This window comes from Erinaceus europaeus, chromosome 7 (genome assembly GCF_950295315.1).
Source record: "Erinaceus europaeus chromosome 7, mEriEur2.1, whole genome shotgun sequence".
Lineage (NCBI taxonomy): Eukaryota > Metazoa > Chordata > Mammalia > Eulipotyphla > Erinaceidae > Erinaceus > Erinaceus europaeus.
In genome coordinates this window covers 93,979,285-93,991,841 of record NC_080168.1, presented here as the reverse complement: position 1 = coordinate 93,991,841, position 12,557 = coordinate 93,979,285, and the positions used below count along the sequence as shown (strand labels likewise).

At 39.0% G+C, this 12,557-nt stretch overlaps 1 protein-coding gene across 6 annotated transcripts in view; it reads right to left on the bottom strand.

The window, feature by feature from the left end:
- Window positions 1-2,389: 2,389 nt before the first annotated feature.
- The window catches only part of PTPRB (protein tyrosine phosphatase receptor type B), a 121,960-nt gene continuing 111,792 nt past the window's right edge, over window positions 2,390-12,557 (bottom strand). For all 6 annotated transcript variants that reach the window (XM_016191292.2, XM_060194941.1, XM_060194940.1 and 3 more), the window contains 2 exons: window positions 7,529-7,649; window positions 2,390-5,110 (listed from right to left, as the gene is read on the bottom strand). In XM_016191292.2, coding sequence (XP_016046778.1) covers window positions 5,088-5,110; window positions 7,529-7,649 — 144 coding nt within the window. In that variant the 3' untranslated portion in view covers window positions 2,390-5,087. The remainder of the gene's footprint in view (window positions 5,111-7,528; window positions 7,650-12,557) is intronic.

Below are 12,557 nucleotides of genomic sequence, written 5' to 3'. Positions count from 1 at the left end.
TAGACTTACGACTTCAGGATTTCAACCTCAAACATGCAGGAGGCTGTGTGATAATTTAGAATATGACAGATTGTTTCAGTGTGAAAGTGAAGGAGTGTGTGTGTGTGTGTGTGTGTGTGTGTGTGTGTTTGTGTTTTGCCTCCAGGGTTATTGCTGGGGTTTGGTGCGGCACCACGAATCCATTGCTCCTGGTGGCCATTTTTCATTTAAATTGGATAGGACTGAGAAATTGATAAGGGAGAAGAGGAAAGATAGAGAGGGTGAGAGACCTGCAGACCTGCCTCATTGCTTGTGAAGCAATCCACCTGCAGGTGGGGGACCTGGGGCTCAAACCGGAATCCATGGGTGCGTCCTTTCACTTTGTACTATGTGTGTTTAACTCAGTGTGCCGCCGCTCAGCCCCCAGGAGTGTATTTAAGAAAAGAAACAGAATCCTAAGACACTAAAGCTTGAGAATCATAGTTTTAAGTAAAACATATAAAGTAGATTTTTGTATTGCTGGACACCTACTTACTGATTTCTTATTATTTTCACATGCTATTTTAGACTTTCCTCCAAGATGTAATAAGAAATTCAGTTAATGGGAGTCGGGCGGTAGCGCAGTGGGTTAAGCACAAGGATTGGCGTAAGGATACCGGTTCAAGACCCCTGCTCCCCACCTGCAGGGGAGTTGCTTCACAGGCGGTAAAGCAGGTCTGCAAGTGTCTTTCTCTCCCCCTCTGTTTTCCCTCCTCTCTCCATTTCTCAATGTCTAATCCAACAATGACATCATCATCAACAACAATAACTACAACAACAGTGAAAAACAATAAGGGCAACAAAAGGGAAAATAAATATTTAAAAAATAATAATAAAAAAAGAAATTCAGTTAATGACTGCCCCCCCCAAACGTCTGTGTGCTATGGTCATTTTCCTATCTTAAGATGAAATCATGGCCATTTTGTTTACAGTGTTGAATCTGAAAAGTCTATTAAAATGCCAACTCGGGTGGGGCACGCCTGAGTGCACGTTACAACATAAAAGGACCCAGGGTCATGCTCTCGGTTTCCATCTGCAGGGGGAAAGCTTTGTGAGGGGTGAAGCATTGCTGCAGGTGTCTTGCTTTCTCTCTACCTACCTACCTACCTTTATCCTCTTGATTTCTGGCTGTCTCTATCCAGCATATGAAGATAAAAAAGAATAATAATAGAGAATATGAAACTTAAAAAAATAAAATGCCAGCGAGTAAATGAAAATAAAAGAACCAGAAAATAAAATCACATTAGATTGGGAAAAATCAAACACATTTTGATTTCATTTATAATCAGAGCACTACTTTAACTCTGGCTCATGTTGGTATAAGAGTTATAAAGCTGGGCCTTCAGACCCCAGGAATGAAAATGTGTTATGTAAACTGCTATGCTATCCTGACTCAAGCAAATGTACTTCAGATGGTGAAGGGGACAAGTAGCAAAGAAGAGGGACTCAGAAATATTAAGGTGGGGGGGGTGAGAATTATTTAGGATGAATATGTACAAGCCTAGGCAGGGAGTAGAGTCTCTGAAAAAATCTGGTTCAAGAGCTGAAAAAAAAACTGGCTGTTATCCAGAGAACAAAAGAATAAACAAAATTGATTTAATGAGTACAAATTAAAGTTCATTATAAAGAACTTGGATAAATAATTATTAAGATGCAAGACAGGACTCTCCCTGTATTTGACAGCTGCAAAGCACTTTGGAGCTTTGATGATCAAAGTGTACCACCCAGGTGCACAGACAGGATGCCTACCATGACAGGAAATGGGGTATTTACCAAGTCACAACACATGAGGGGATTCAATTAAAATACATCCAGTTGATCTGAATGTCAAGGAAACCTTTCTATTCCCTCTAAATTTAATAAATAGATCACCTAGATTATGCACTTAGTCTGTGGTGGCAGAGAAGGGGGGGGGAGAAGATAGTGAAATATTTGTTGCTAAGGAAATTTAAAATTAGGCAGGTGGAGAGTAGGAATAAATATCTCCTGGATTAGATTAAAAGAACATACAGTTTTCCCTTCTCATGTCCAATTTCGCAATACTGATTCCACTTCAGATCCACTTTCAGGGTATGGAAGCATTATTTACTGTTACAAATGACTAGATGGTTGTTGTTTTTTTCAATGAATTTAATTTCTTGGTTCATTCAACTGATTTTTCTGTTTTCTAAATCCAGTGGCTTGCTATTGTAACAGCAGCAACACTTGGTGGTGTGGCCTTGGACCTGCTGATCTCACTGCCTCACCAAGGCCTTTTCTCAAGTTTAATTGAAAATAGGGATCATAGTCCTGCCATTATTATGTGAGGCATATTCTGTGTGTGATTAAGAATATGTAGTTTCCAGAATATTACCTAGCCAGTTGCAGGCACTTAAAGTTTTTGGAATGAATGACAACTCAAAAATGAATTTATTTCTGTGTATTAGTGTGCTTTACCTCAAGCAATGTCAATTTAAAAATCTTTTTTTTTCTTGCTTTTAATTTTTTTTAATGTATGGAGAGTTACTCCTAATAGACAGCCCACCTCATGAATCTCTGGCCTCTTATTTTCTCCCTGATAGTATGTCTGCCACACGCATGCATACGTTCCTTCCCATTTCCAAAAGAGCCACCTAATTCCCTGAAGCAGAATCAGAGCCTAATACAAAAGCACTGAACACAGTCAAACCATGGAAGCTTGGAATCCTATTACTGCTCTTCACATTCGTTCCTATAAAGCTTTTCTTTTACTGGTTTTAAATCTAGGAAAGCACTGGTAAGTTTTCCAGTTCGTGTGTAGATTTATCGTAAGTGTAACTCTAAGTAACAGTTTTAGATCTATCTAGTGATTTTCTATTTATATGCTAACTATACCCAGTATATTACTAATGGGACTTAGCCAACAAAAACATAGATTTTTTTTAAAAAAAAGATGTGAGACTAAATCAACAAATTTAATTTCTAATTCTTAAATTAAATAAATAAAATTTGCAGTGAGGTGGTGTATTGCACCAAAGTAAAGGACTTTGGGGTCAGTGGGGGTGGGGAGAGTTCAGATCCTGGAACATGATGTTCAGAGGAGGACCTACCTGGGGCTGAACTGTTATGTGGAAAACTGAGAAATGGTACATGTGTACAAACTATTGTGTTTTATTATTGACTGTAAACTGTAAATCCCCCCCAATAAAGAAAAAAATTGCAATGAGGAAAGAGGTTTTTTTTTTTTTTTTTTTTTTTTGGTAGGGAGTTCAGGTGATTTTCAAACTTTCTCCAGAGAAACCTCAAAACTGAATGGTGAGCAGGGTAACGCCCACTTTTGACCTCAACCGAAGTTTGTTATAGAAGAAATAGTAACTAAGGGACTGGACAGAGGTCTACCTGGTTGAAAGCACAGGTTATAGTGCATGAGGACCTGGGTACAAACCCCTGCTCCCCACCTACAGGGGAATGCTTCATGAGTGGTGAAGCAAGTCTGCAGATGTGTATCTATCTATCTATCATCTATCTATCTATCTATCTATCTATCTATCTATCTATCTATCTATCTATCTGTCTACCTATCTATCTATTTATCTTCCCCCCATCTAAATTTCTTTCTGTTTTACAAAGTAAAACAGAAAGAAAAAGAAAAGGAAAAATGGCCTTGGGAGTGGTGGATTCATAGTGCCTGACACCAAGCCCCAGCGATGACTCTGGTGGGGTGGCACTGAGAAGAGAAGAGAAAGAGAAAGAGAAAGAGAAAGAGGAAGAGGAAGAGGAAGAGGAAGAGAGGGAGAGAGATAGAGAGAGAGAGAAGAAAAAAACAGTAATAGATACAGAACTAAACTTGGTAGAGTAGGTACTGCCTTATATATTAAATGCAACTTAAAGTGACCACTTGGTAATTTGACCTCAATAATTAATTTTAAATGAATTTGGAAAAACTGATTCCTACCACTAGTAGTTTTTTTGTTTTTGATTTTCTTTTTCTTTTCTCTTTCTTTCTTCCTCTTTCTTTCTTTCACTTTCACTTAGGACTTTGGAGTTTCAGGCTTGAGAGTCTTTTTGCATGACCATCATGCTATCTATTGCCCCTCCTGAGTTTTAAAAAATTAACGGTATCTTTTTTTTTTTTTTTTTAATGGGGATGGCTCTTTGATGAGGATAGTCTGCTACCAGTATAGCTTCTCAGGGGAACACCAAGTCTACTCAGCATCATTTTTACTTTTCCAAGCATGCAGCCCACTAGAAACAAAAGAGAGTGTACAACAACTGCATTCCAGTGGGCATCTTCTGTGTTCACACTGCACACTGAAGGCAATGAAATAACCTCCAGTCACTGGGCTAAGTGTTTGCATGGCGAGTTTCCAGTCAGGAGCACAAGTGGCACTACTTTAACACAAGCAACTGATCGCTACTGTCTGGCTTATTCTCTTATCAGGACCTTCAAGCCTGTAGCCTGGACTTACAAGGCAAGTGACATGACACCCAAGAGACTGAAGGTCACTTTGGCTTGAAACTCTGGCAGGAGAAAAGAGAGAACTAGGTTAGGTACAACCACTGCCTTTAACATTGGTGCTGTTTGATCTCAACCCTTTTTGATTTTTTTTTTTTTTGTCCAAACAGCATGTGAATGATTTTCGGCTCCAGAGATTCATAGAACAGCAATGCAGCAAAGTTAGCCATCCTATATATGCTCTCCAGCCCACTAAATATAAACAGCAGTAAAAATCATGGTTTAGGGGTTGCCCCCAAACCACTGCTATACACATTTTATCAGGAGTCCTATTGTATAGGTTGAATTAGTTTATGCAGAACAATTCATAAACACTTATGTGTGGAAAAAATAGTATTATATAAAGCTTAATATTAAACATTATGAAAAATACATATTTACAGAAGATACTACAAAATACAATTATGTACAATAATATCTGTTACCTTTAAATTACATAAATTCTTTAAAATTCTTCAGATTAATAAATTATACATAGTATCAACAGAAATAGCTGGCACCTCTGTAAGGTATGAAGCAAGTATAAACAAACAAACAAACAAAAAATAAATCACAGAGTGGCTAGTTTATATCCAGGAGATCTCTGGGGACATTCTCAATGCCTTGAATAGCCCGCGTCTGAAAGGAAGGACACTGTAATTAGAGACTGGGACAGGATATGTCACACTGTTCTATTTGTGAATATTAAAAAAACGTGAAAAATAAGCAGAAATGACTAAAAATGCAATGTGATTTTGGAGAAAACCACCCCATGAGGCCATGTCATTCCATTTAGAGACACAAATTACTGTAATCGAAGAGACTGATAACTCTATTCCATTTTCTCTATCTTTACAGATGATCTCCCAGGCCCAAAGAAGCAAAGTAGCTCATTTACAGTTACACAATTTAGTTATACTAGTTAGTTCTAGAGCTAAGACCTGAATCAGAACTTCTAGAAATCTGGTGGTTAACTATTTCTACATTATGGTTAGTTCTGTTTAGGACGTATAAGCTATATATATATATATTCTTGAACAAATCAAGACAAAAGAAAGGAAACTTTGGTGTGTCCCTGCCCCCATCCTTGAAGAATTTTACATGTAGAACTAATTTACCATTCAGACAAATTAGGGGATGAGTATTCACAATATAAAAGAATTATGTGATTTATAAAATGACTCCTCCAAGTAGCAGCACTCTCATCTATGAGTGCTTTACAAATCATTAACTATTGAACATACTGGCCAGGTGGGTGGGACTAGAGGACTAGACAGAATGTTAGGAGACACTGGTAATTGAAGATCTAGAAATAAACTAGCTGTGAAATAATGGCCATTAAAACAACAACACAAGACAAACCGTCTGATCAGTAGGTACCAGTGCGTGGGGCAAGGAAAGGAAGGCTAAACCCACAGTCACATGAGCGAGAGCCACTCTGAAGTGGATCCTTTAGCGTGAGCCGAGACTTCAGATGACTGTCGCCCAGGCCAGACCCTGAACCAGATTCATGGGGTAAGCCCTTCCCAAGTCCTTGACCAACATATATGGCGAGATGATAAATATTGAGCTAAGGTGCCACGTTTGGAGATATTTTCTAGGCAGCACTAGATGACATATTATGGTATAGTTTCAAATTTGGAATTAGTCTATGTGACAGATCAGGTTTTAATGATGGTCCAGGGCATAAAGAGGGTACAAACTATTCATTTACATGTATCAAATAATCACTATTTGAGCGAAGTAGTGTCATAGAGAGTTTTGGCACTTCTTATAGACTAGTTTGCTTGAAAATGTTACTTATTATGGAAAAAAAGTTGAAAATACAAAAAACAGAAGAAAAATAGATATTTTTTTGCATAGAGAAATTTGTTTTACTATTATGGAACATTTCTTTTTAAACCTCTTTTAAAATATTTATTTATTGGAGAGAGGCAGAAATAAATCAAGAGAGAAGGGGAAGATAGAGAGGGAGAAAGAGAGATGGAGACACCTACAGCACTGTTTCACCATTTCTAAAGCTTCCTCCCTGCCAGTGGGGGCTGGGGGCTTGAACCCTGGTACTTGCACATTGTAAAATGTGTGTTTAATCAAATCAAATGCACCACTGCCCATATCCTCATGACATGGTTTTTTTTTCAATCTTTCCCCCTCTATATAATATTTTTGTTTCTATCAATTTCTACTTTTCTCATTTAACTTATTTTTTACCCATGTTATTATACCATTTTCAAAAATAATTCTAAATGACTACATCATAAGTAAATGTACCATGCTGTACTTATTTCTCCATTATTCTATATCAGTGTTTCCTTTCAGTCAAACTTTTAGCTATCAAATGCTTCATACACAAAAGATTTTTTAATATGTAGATGACAAGATAAGGATGCACTAAGGACCTTCATACATATGGCCAAATTCTTCTCCAGAAGGATTTTATAATTTGAACTCCTTGTTGTGATTTCAAAGCACCCTCCTGACCAAAGAGCCTTTCAGTTAGGAACAATATGCTAGGCCGAATTCTTTATACAGAGCCTTCCAGGCTAGCTAGGAAGAGATAGCACTGGAGAGTCTCTATCCCAGTCTGCCTCTTTCCCCTTCTACCTCTCTAAGAAAGAACCTTGTCGTCAAGTCTTTGGGTAGAGGGATAAAGGAAGGGGTGGTACACATTGAAAGAGGTAGGAGTGTGTGTGGGGGGAGATGGGTGCACTGGGTTAAATGCACATAGTACAGACTGCAAGGACCCATGCAAGGATTCAGGTTCAAGCCTCCGGCTCCCCACCTGCGGGGGTTGCTTCACAGGCAGTGAAAGAGGTCTGCAGGTGTCTTTTACTCTCTCTCTCTCTATCTTCTCCTCCCCTCTCAATTTCTCTGTCCTATCCAATTAAAAAAAAAAAAGGCCACCAAGAGCAGTGGATTCATAGTGCAGGAACCAAGCCCCAGTGATAACCATGGAGGCAAGAAGAAAAAAAAAGTGAGAGCAAGAGGCTATTTATTAATGGTTTTCAGATTGATCCTATCTTCCTAAATGAACTTACCAATGAAATGAACACCTACCTCTGTGATACTCTGGATTCACATTTTCGTAGATTGGAAACAAGGGATTTTCTTGTTCGCTTCGTAGCTTCCGTGCTCGAAGGACATCTCTTACACACTGATGCAGGTATACATATTGACACTATGAAAAAGCATGTTAGAGGAAGATGAGTAGGTGACTTCTCAAGCATAAGAAAGATAAGGAACTCTCAAAAAATGTCAACAGTGACAAACTTCTGTATGCTTAGACCATTTCTTCATCATCACCTCACCAATAGTCTTTAGTATTTAAATGAGTGACTATTTTCTGCTATAACTGAGAAGAGAATAATTATAATCATTCTTATTTACATGTATGAATATTATAGAGTATGTTCTATGAGTACCTAGAATGATGTCTGTCACGTAGGAATTTTCCCAAAAGTATTTGCTAAATTAAGTGAAGGAATGTCAAATGTTGCTATGCATTTTAGATACATTATTTGATTTTGCCAGTTTATGGAAATAGAAACAATTATTCACATTAGTGAAGACTCAGAGAAACTAGGAATTCTTTAAAAAATTTTTATTATTATATTTATTGGCTAGAGATATCCAGAAATCGAGAGAGTAGGGAAAGAGAGAGGGAGAGAGACAGAGAGATACCTGCAGCACTGCTTCACCACTCGGAAAGCTTTTCCCCTGAAAGGGAGGGGGGAAGGGAAGGGGCTCAAATCCTGGTCCTTGTGCATTATAACATGTATGCTCAAGCAGTTATGCCACCACCCAGTCCTGGAACTCTTCTAAAAATCACAGAAGAAAGAAGTGGGACACTTCACTTAATCTTGTATGTGTGAATTATTCTTATACTATATCAGCCTTCTTAGATCCTAAAATCACTGCATTATTGAAAAAAGACAATAATGTCATTATACATTCTGTCATTCTGTTACCTTTTGGGGAAGGAATACAGTGAGAAAAAGGAAATTTGTGTCATAGACTCCACTGGAATACTAGTTCTTTGAGGGTAAGGTCAGTGAAAAATATATATATATATTTTTTTCCCTTAAATGAGCATCCGAGTCTGGCTCAGTAAGAAATCTCAAAGCTGTTGGTTGACTGCAGAGAACCATAGAGGATTACACAGTGAGTCTAGATTCACCTGCCAACTATCTGGCAACTAACTGTTGTCAAAATAGAAACGTATATAGAAAAGTTTTTGATGAGTGTAAAGATACCACAAAGACCTCTATTGACAATAATAACTCGGTCACAGGCAGCTAAACTTATGCATTGGCTTTTCTTTCTTACTACCAGCTGAGCTCACTAGTAAGGAAGTGAATGTCTCTTAACCTTTGTGCTTGGTCTTGGACTCCCCTTCATGACATAGCAGCTGCTCAGACAGAGCTCAGGGAAAGGGGAAGCTGGGAGAAGAACATGGCACCAGGTTAAGAGTGCTGGGCTCTTAGTTTGCTGCCAGCTGGCCTAGGCTGAATCATGAGGCTTCTTGCACCTCAGCTCCTTGATCTGTAAAGCACAGAAGTCAAGGTCTCTTCTACAAAAAAACACCTTTTGACCATGAGGACACATTTATGTATAAGACTTAGTGTTGCTGTCAATTAGATGGATAGTGAAAGACTCTCCTGGATCCCATGATTAAGGTGAACAATGTGGTCAACTTTAGCATAGTTTAAAGATCTGAGATACAAATCAGACTATACTATTTTCCTTGAAATAATCTTTTAAAAAGTTTTTTTTATTATCTTTATTTATTGGGTAGAGATAGCCAGAAATCAAGAGGGGAGGGTGGGATAGAGAGGAAGAGAGACAGAGACACCTGTAGCACTGCTTCACCACTCGTGAAGCTTACCCCCCTGCAGGTGGGGACTAGGGACTTGAATCTGGGTCTTTGTACATTGTAACGTGAGCTCAACAAGGTGTGCCACCACCTGGCCCCCACAATAATCTTTTAAATTGAAAAATGTATGAAACCCCAAGCTCAAGCTCCAAAACCACACGGAAATACCATGACACCATGGAAAGTTCTTGTGCTATGTTGTCTATCTCTTCTCTCTCTGTCTGTCTGTCTGTCTCCTTCATTCTTTATTTTTTCTTTCTAAAAGAAAAATGTGGCCCAGGAGAAGTGGTATTGCACATGAAAAAGCCCCCAGCATGGCATTTAAAATAAATTAGTAGAGTGAGGGAGACAGCATAGTGATTATGCAAAAGACTTTCATGCTGGAGATTCCTAAAATACAGGTTTCAATCCTCTGTGCCATAATAAGCCAAAGCTGTGTAGTGCTCTAGAAAAAGAGGTCAAAGTGATAACTCTGTTTATTTAAAATAAATTAGTAAAAGAGAATATGTATTTATTGTTTTTTTTAAACTTTTTTTTAAAAATATTTATTTTATTTATTTATACCCTTTTGTTGCCCTTGTTGTTTTATTGTTGTAGTTATTATTGTTGTTGTCATTGTTGGATAGGACAGAGAGAAATGGAGAGAGGAGGGGAAGACAGAGAGGAGGAGAGAAAGATAGACACCTGCAGACCTGCTTCACCGCCTGTGAAGTGACTCCCCTGCAGGTGGGGAGCTGGGGATCGAACCGGGATCCTTATGCCGGTCCTTGTGCTTTGCACCACCTGCGCTTAACCCGCTGCACTACAGCCCGACTCCCTGTATTTATTGTTATGGGTTAGCACTTGACATTAATCATGATTGGCAGTTAGCCTGATCATTTACCTGTCGATTTTAAAATGAAGTTCTGGTATAATTAGACTTGGACATAAAAAGAAAAAAACAAACAAGACAAGCATAAGTGAAACTTGCATTAATATTAACTTCTGTACTAGGGAAAACACAAAGCAGAACTTGAACTAGAATTGGTGTATAGCATCAAAGTAAAAGACTCTGGGATGAGGGGGAGGGTTCAGGTCCTGGAACATAATGGCAGAAGAGGACCTAGTCGGGGTTCAATTGTTATGTGGAAAACTAAGAAATGTGGCAGACTTCTGGAGGCAGGGCTACAGAGCAGCAGCAGCTGTGTTTGTCTCCTTTCCTCTCCCTGGTCAACTAGAAATACCAAAGGAGACCACCTGGGACCACAATAAGATAGGACCAGAACAGCTTCAGGAACCCACCAAATCACCAGTGACTGCAAACACATGTGGCTCATGGACAGAGAGGAGCCTAGAGAGAGATTGTGTCTGGTAACAGTCCAGCAGTTTACCAGTTGAGACACGACCTCCAGTCTTTCACCAACAAAAAGACGGCTGAAGGACTCCCCTAAGACACACCAAATGCAACTGTGAGTCTCCATTGCTACTGCCCTCAGAATCTGGAGCAGCTGGCAGGAAGCCCAGTGCTGACACCAGGGAATAGAGAACTAACGAGGAAACTCAGGAGAAGATCTATACCTCAGTGGCCTAGTGGTGGGGCTGTGAGAGTCTCTTTGCATAACCACTTGTGTTGTTAGAGTTTGGGGCGCCAGTAGGCCGGGCTGGCTTCGTGGTGGTAGACAGAGACTTGAGGACACACGGCTGAGCAGAGAAGCTGTATTTCTTTATTCAGGAACAACGATTCAAAAAATAATCTAATCTAATCACCACAAGTTCTGTCCTGCATCCTTCTCCTCCGGCAGGAACTCAGGAAGTATGTAGGATAGGGGGCAGGGAGAAGGGAGAAGCCCGAAACTAGCAAGGGTTAAACCAAATCTCCCGGAGGTGGGGGGGGGGGTGAAACCAAACTGATGTAACAGAAAGATCATGTAAATAGACCACAATGTCAAGCAATGTAACAGAAGCAGAACTAGATCCCAGAAGCAGAACTAGAAGCATACCAACACACTTGATTATTTATGCCCCACCCTGCTTTATCTCTTGGTCAGGAGTCAGTAATTAAGCTAAGATGCCTACTTATAGTTTAAAAGCCCTCAGGCTCCCATAGCTTACAGGGAATAAAAAGAACAAAAGAGGCTTTTAAGCCACTGTGCTCCAACTCAGGGATTAAAATAATATTGAAACAAATGTCAATTTCCACAACTGTGAACTCTTTAAGTACCTTATTTAGATACGAATCAATCCAGGCAAGAGTGATCAGTAATTTGAAAAGTACTGAGAGACCTCTTAACATACTATATAAAATGATTAAACCAACAAGAAGAAATATTGGGAGAAATGAACTAGGACAAGAGTCCAGCTAAAAGCCCCCCAAAGGAAACACAAAATAATGAGGTCAACATCCAAACACTAGTTAAGGAAATAATCACAGGAATGAGTAGAGTTTGAAAGAACCGTCATCAGAAATGCAGAAACAAAAAATAATAATAAAAGAAATGTAGAAACAACAAATGAGATTCTGGAAGAAAACACTAATTATTTCAAGGTTATTAGAGAGCTGAAAGCTGATATAGCAGAGCTAAGAACACAACTAGCTGAACAAGCTAAAACAGTATCAGAACAGGGTAACAAAATAGATGAACTCCAGAAAACAATAGAGGGCAGAAAGAATAGAATCAATGAGGCTGAAGACAGAATTAGCAAAATCAAGGACAAATTAGAGACAACTAAAAAAGAAGTAAGAGAACTCAAAAAGAGATTAAGAGATACTGAAAACAACAACAGAGACCTATGGGGTGACTTCAAAAGAAACAATATACACATTATTGGCTTACCAGAGGAAGAAAGAGAGGGAGGGAAATAAAGCATTCTTCAGGCCGTAATAGCTGAAAATTTCTCTAGTCTAGACAACATCAAAGACATAAAGATTCAAGAAGCCCAGAGGGTCCCAAACAGAATTAACCCAGACTTAAAGACACCAAGACACATCCTATTTAGAATGGAAAGGAATAAGGATAAAGAAAGGATCCTGATGGCTGCAAGAGAAAAACAAAGAGTCACTGGCAGAGGAAAACCTAATAAGATTAGCAGCAGACTTCTCCACACAAACACTACAAGCCAGAAGAGAATGGCAAGATATCTATTGAGTGCTCAATAAGAGAGGCTTTCAACCAAGACTATTGTATCCTGCTAGACTGTCATTCAGACTAGATGGAGGCATAAAAACCTTCTCAG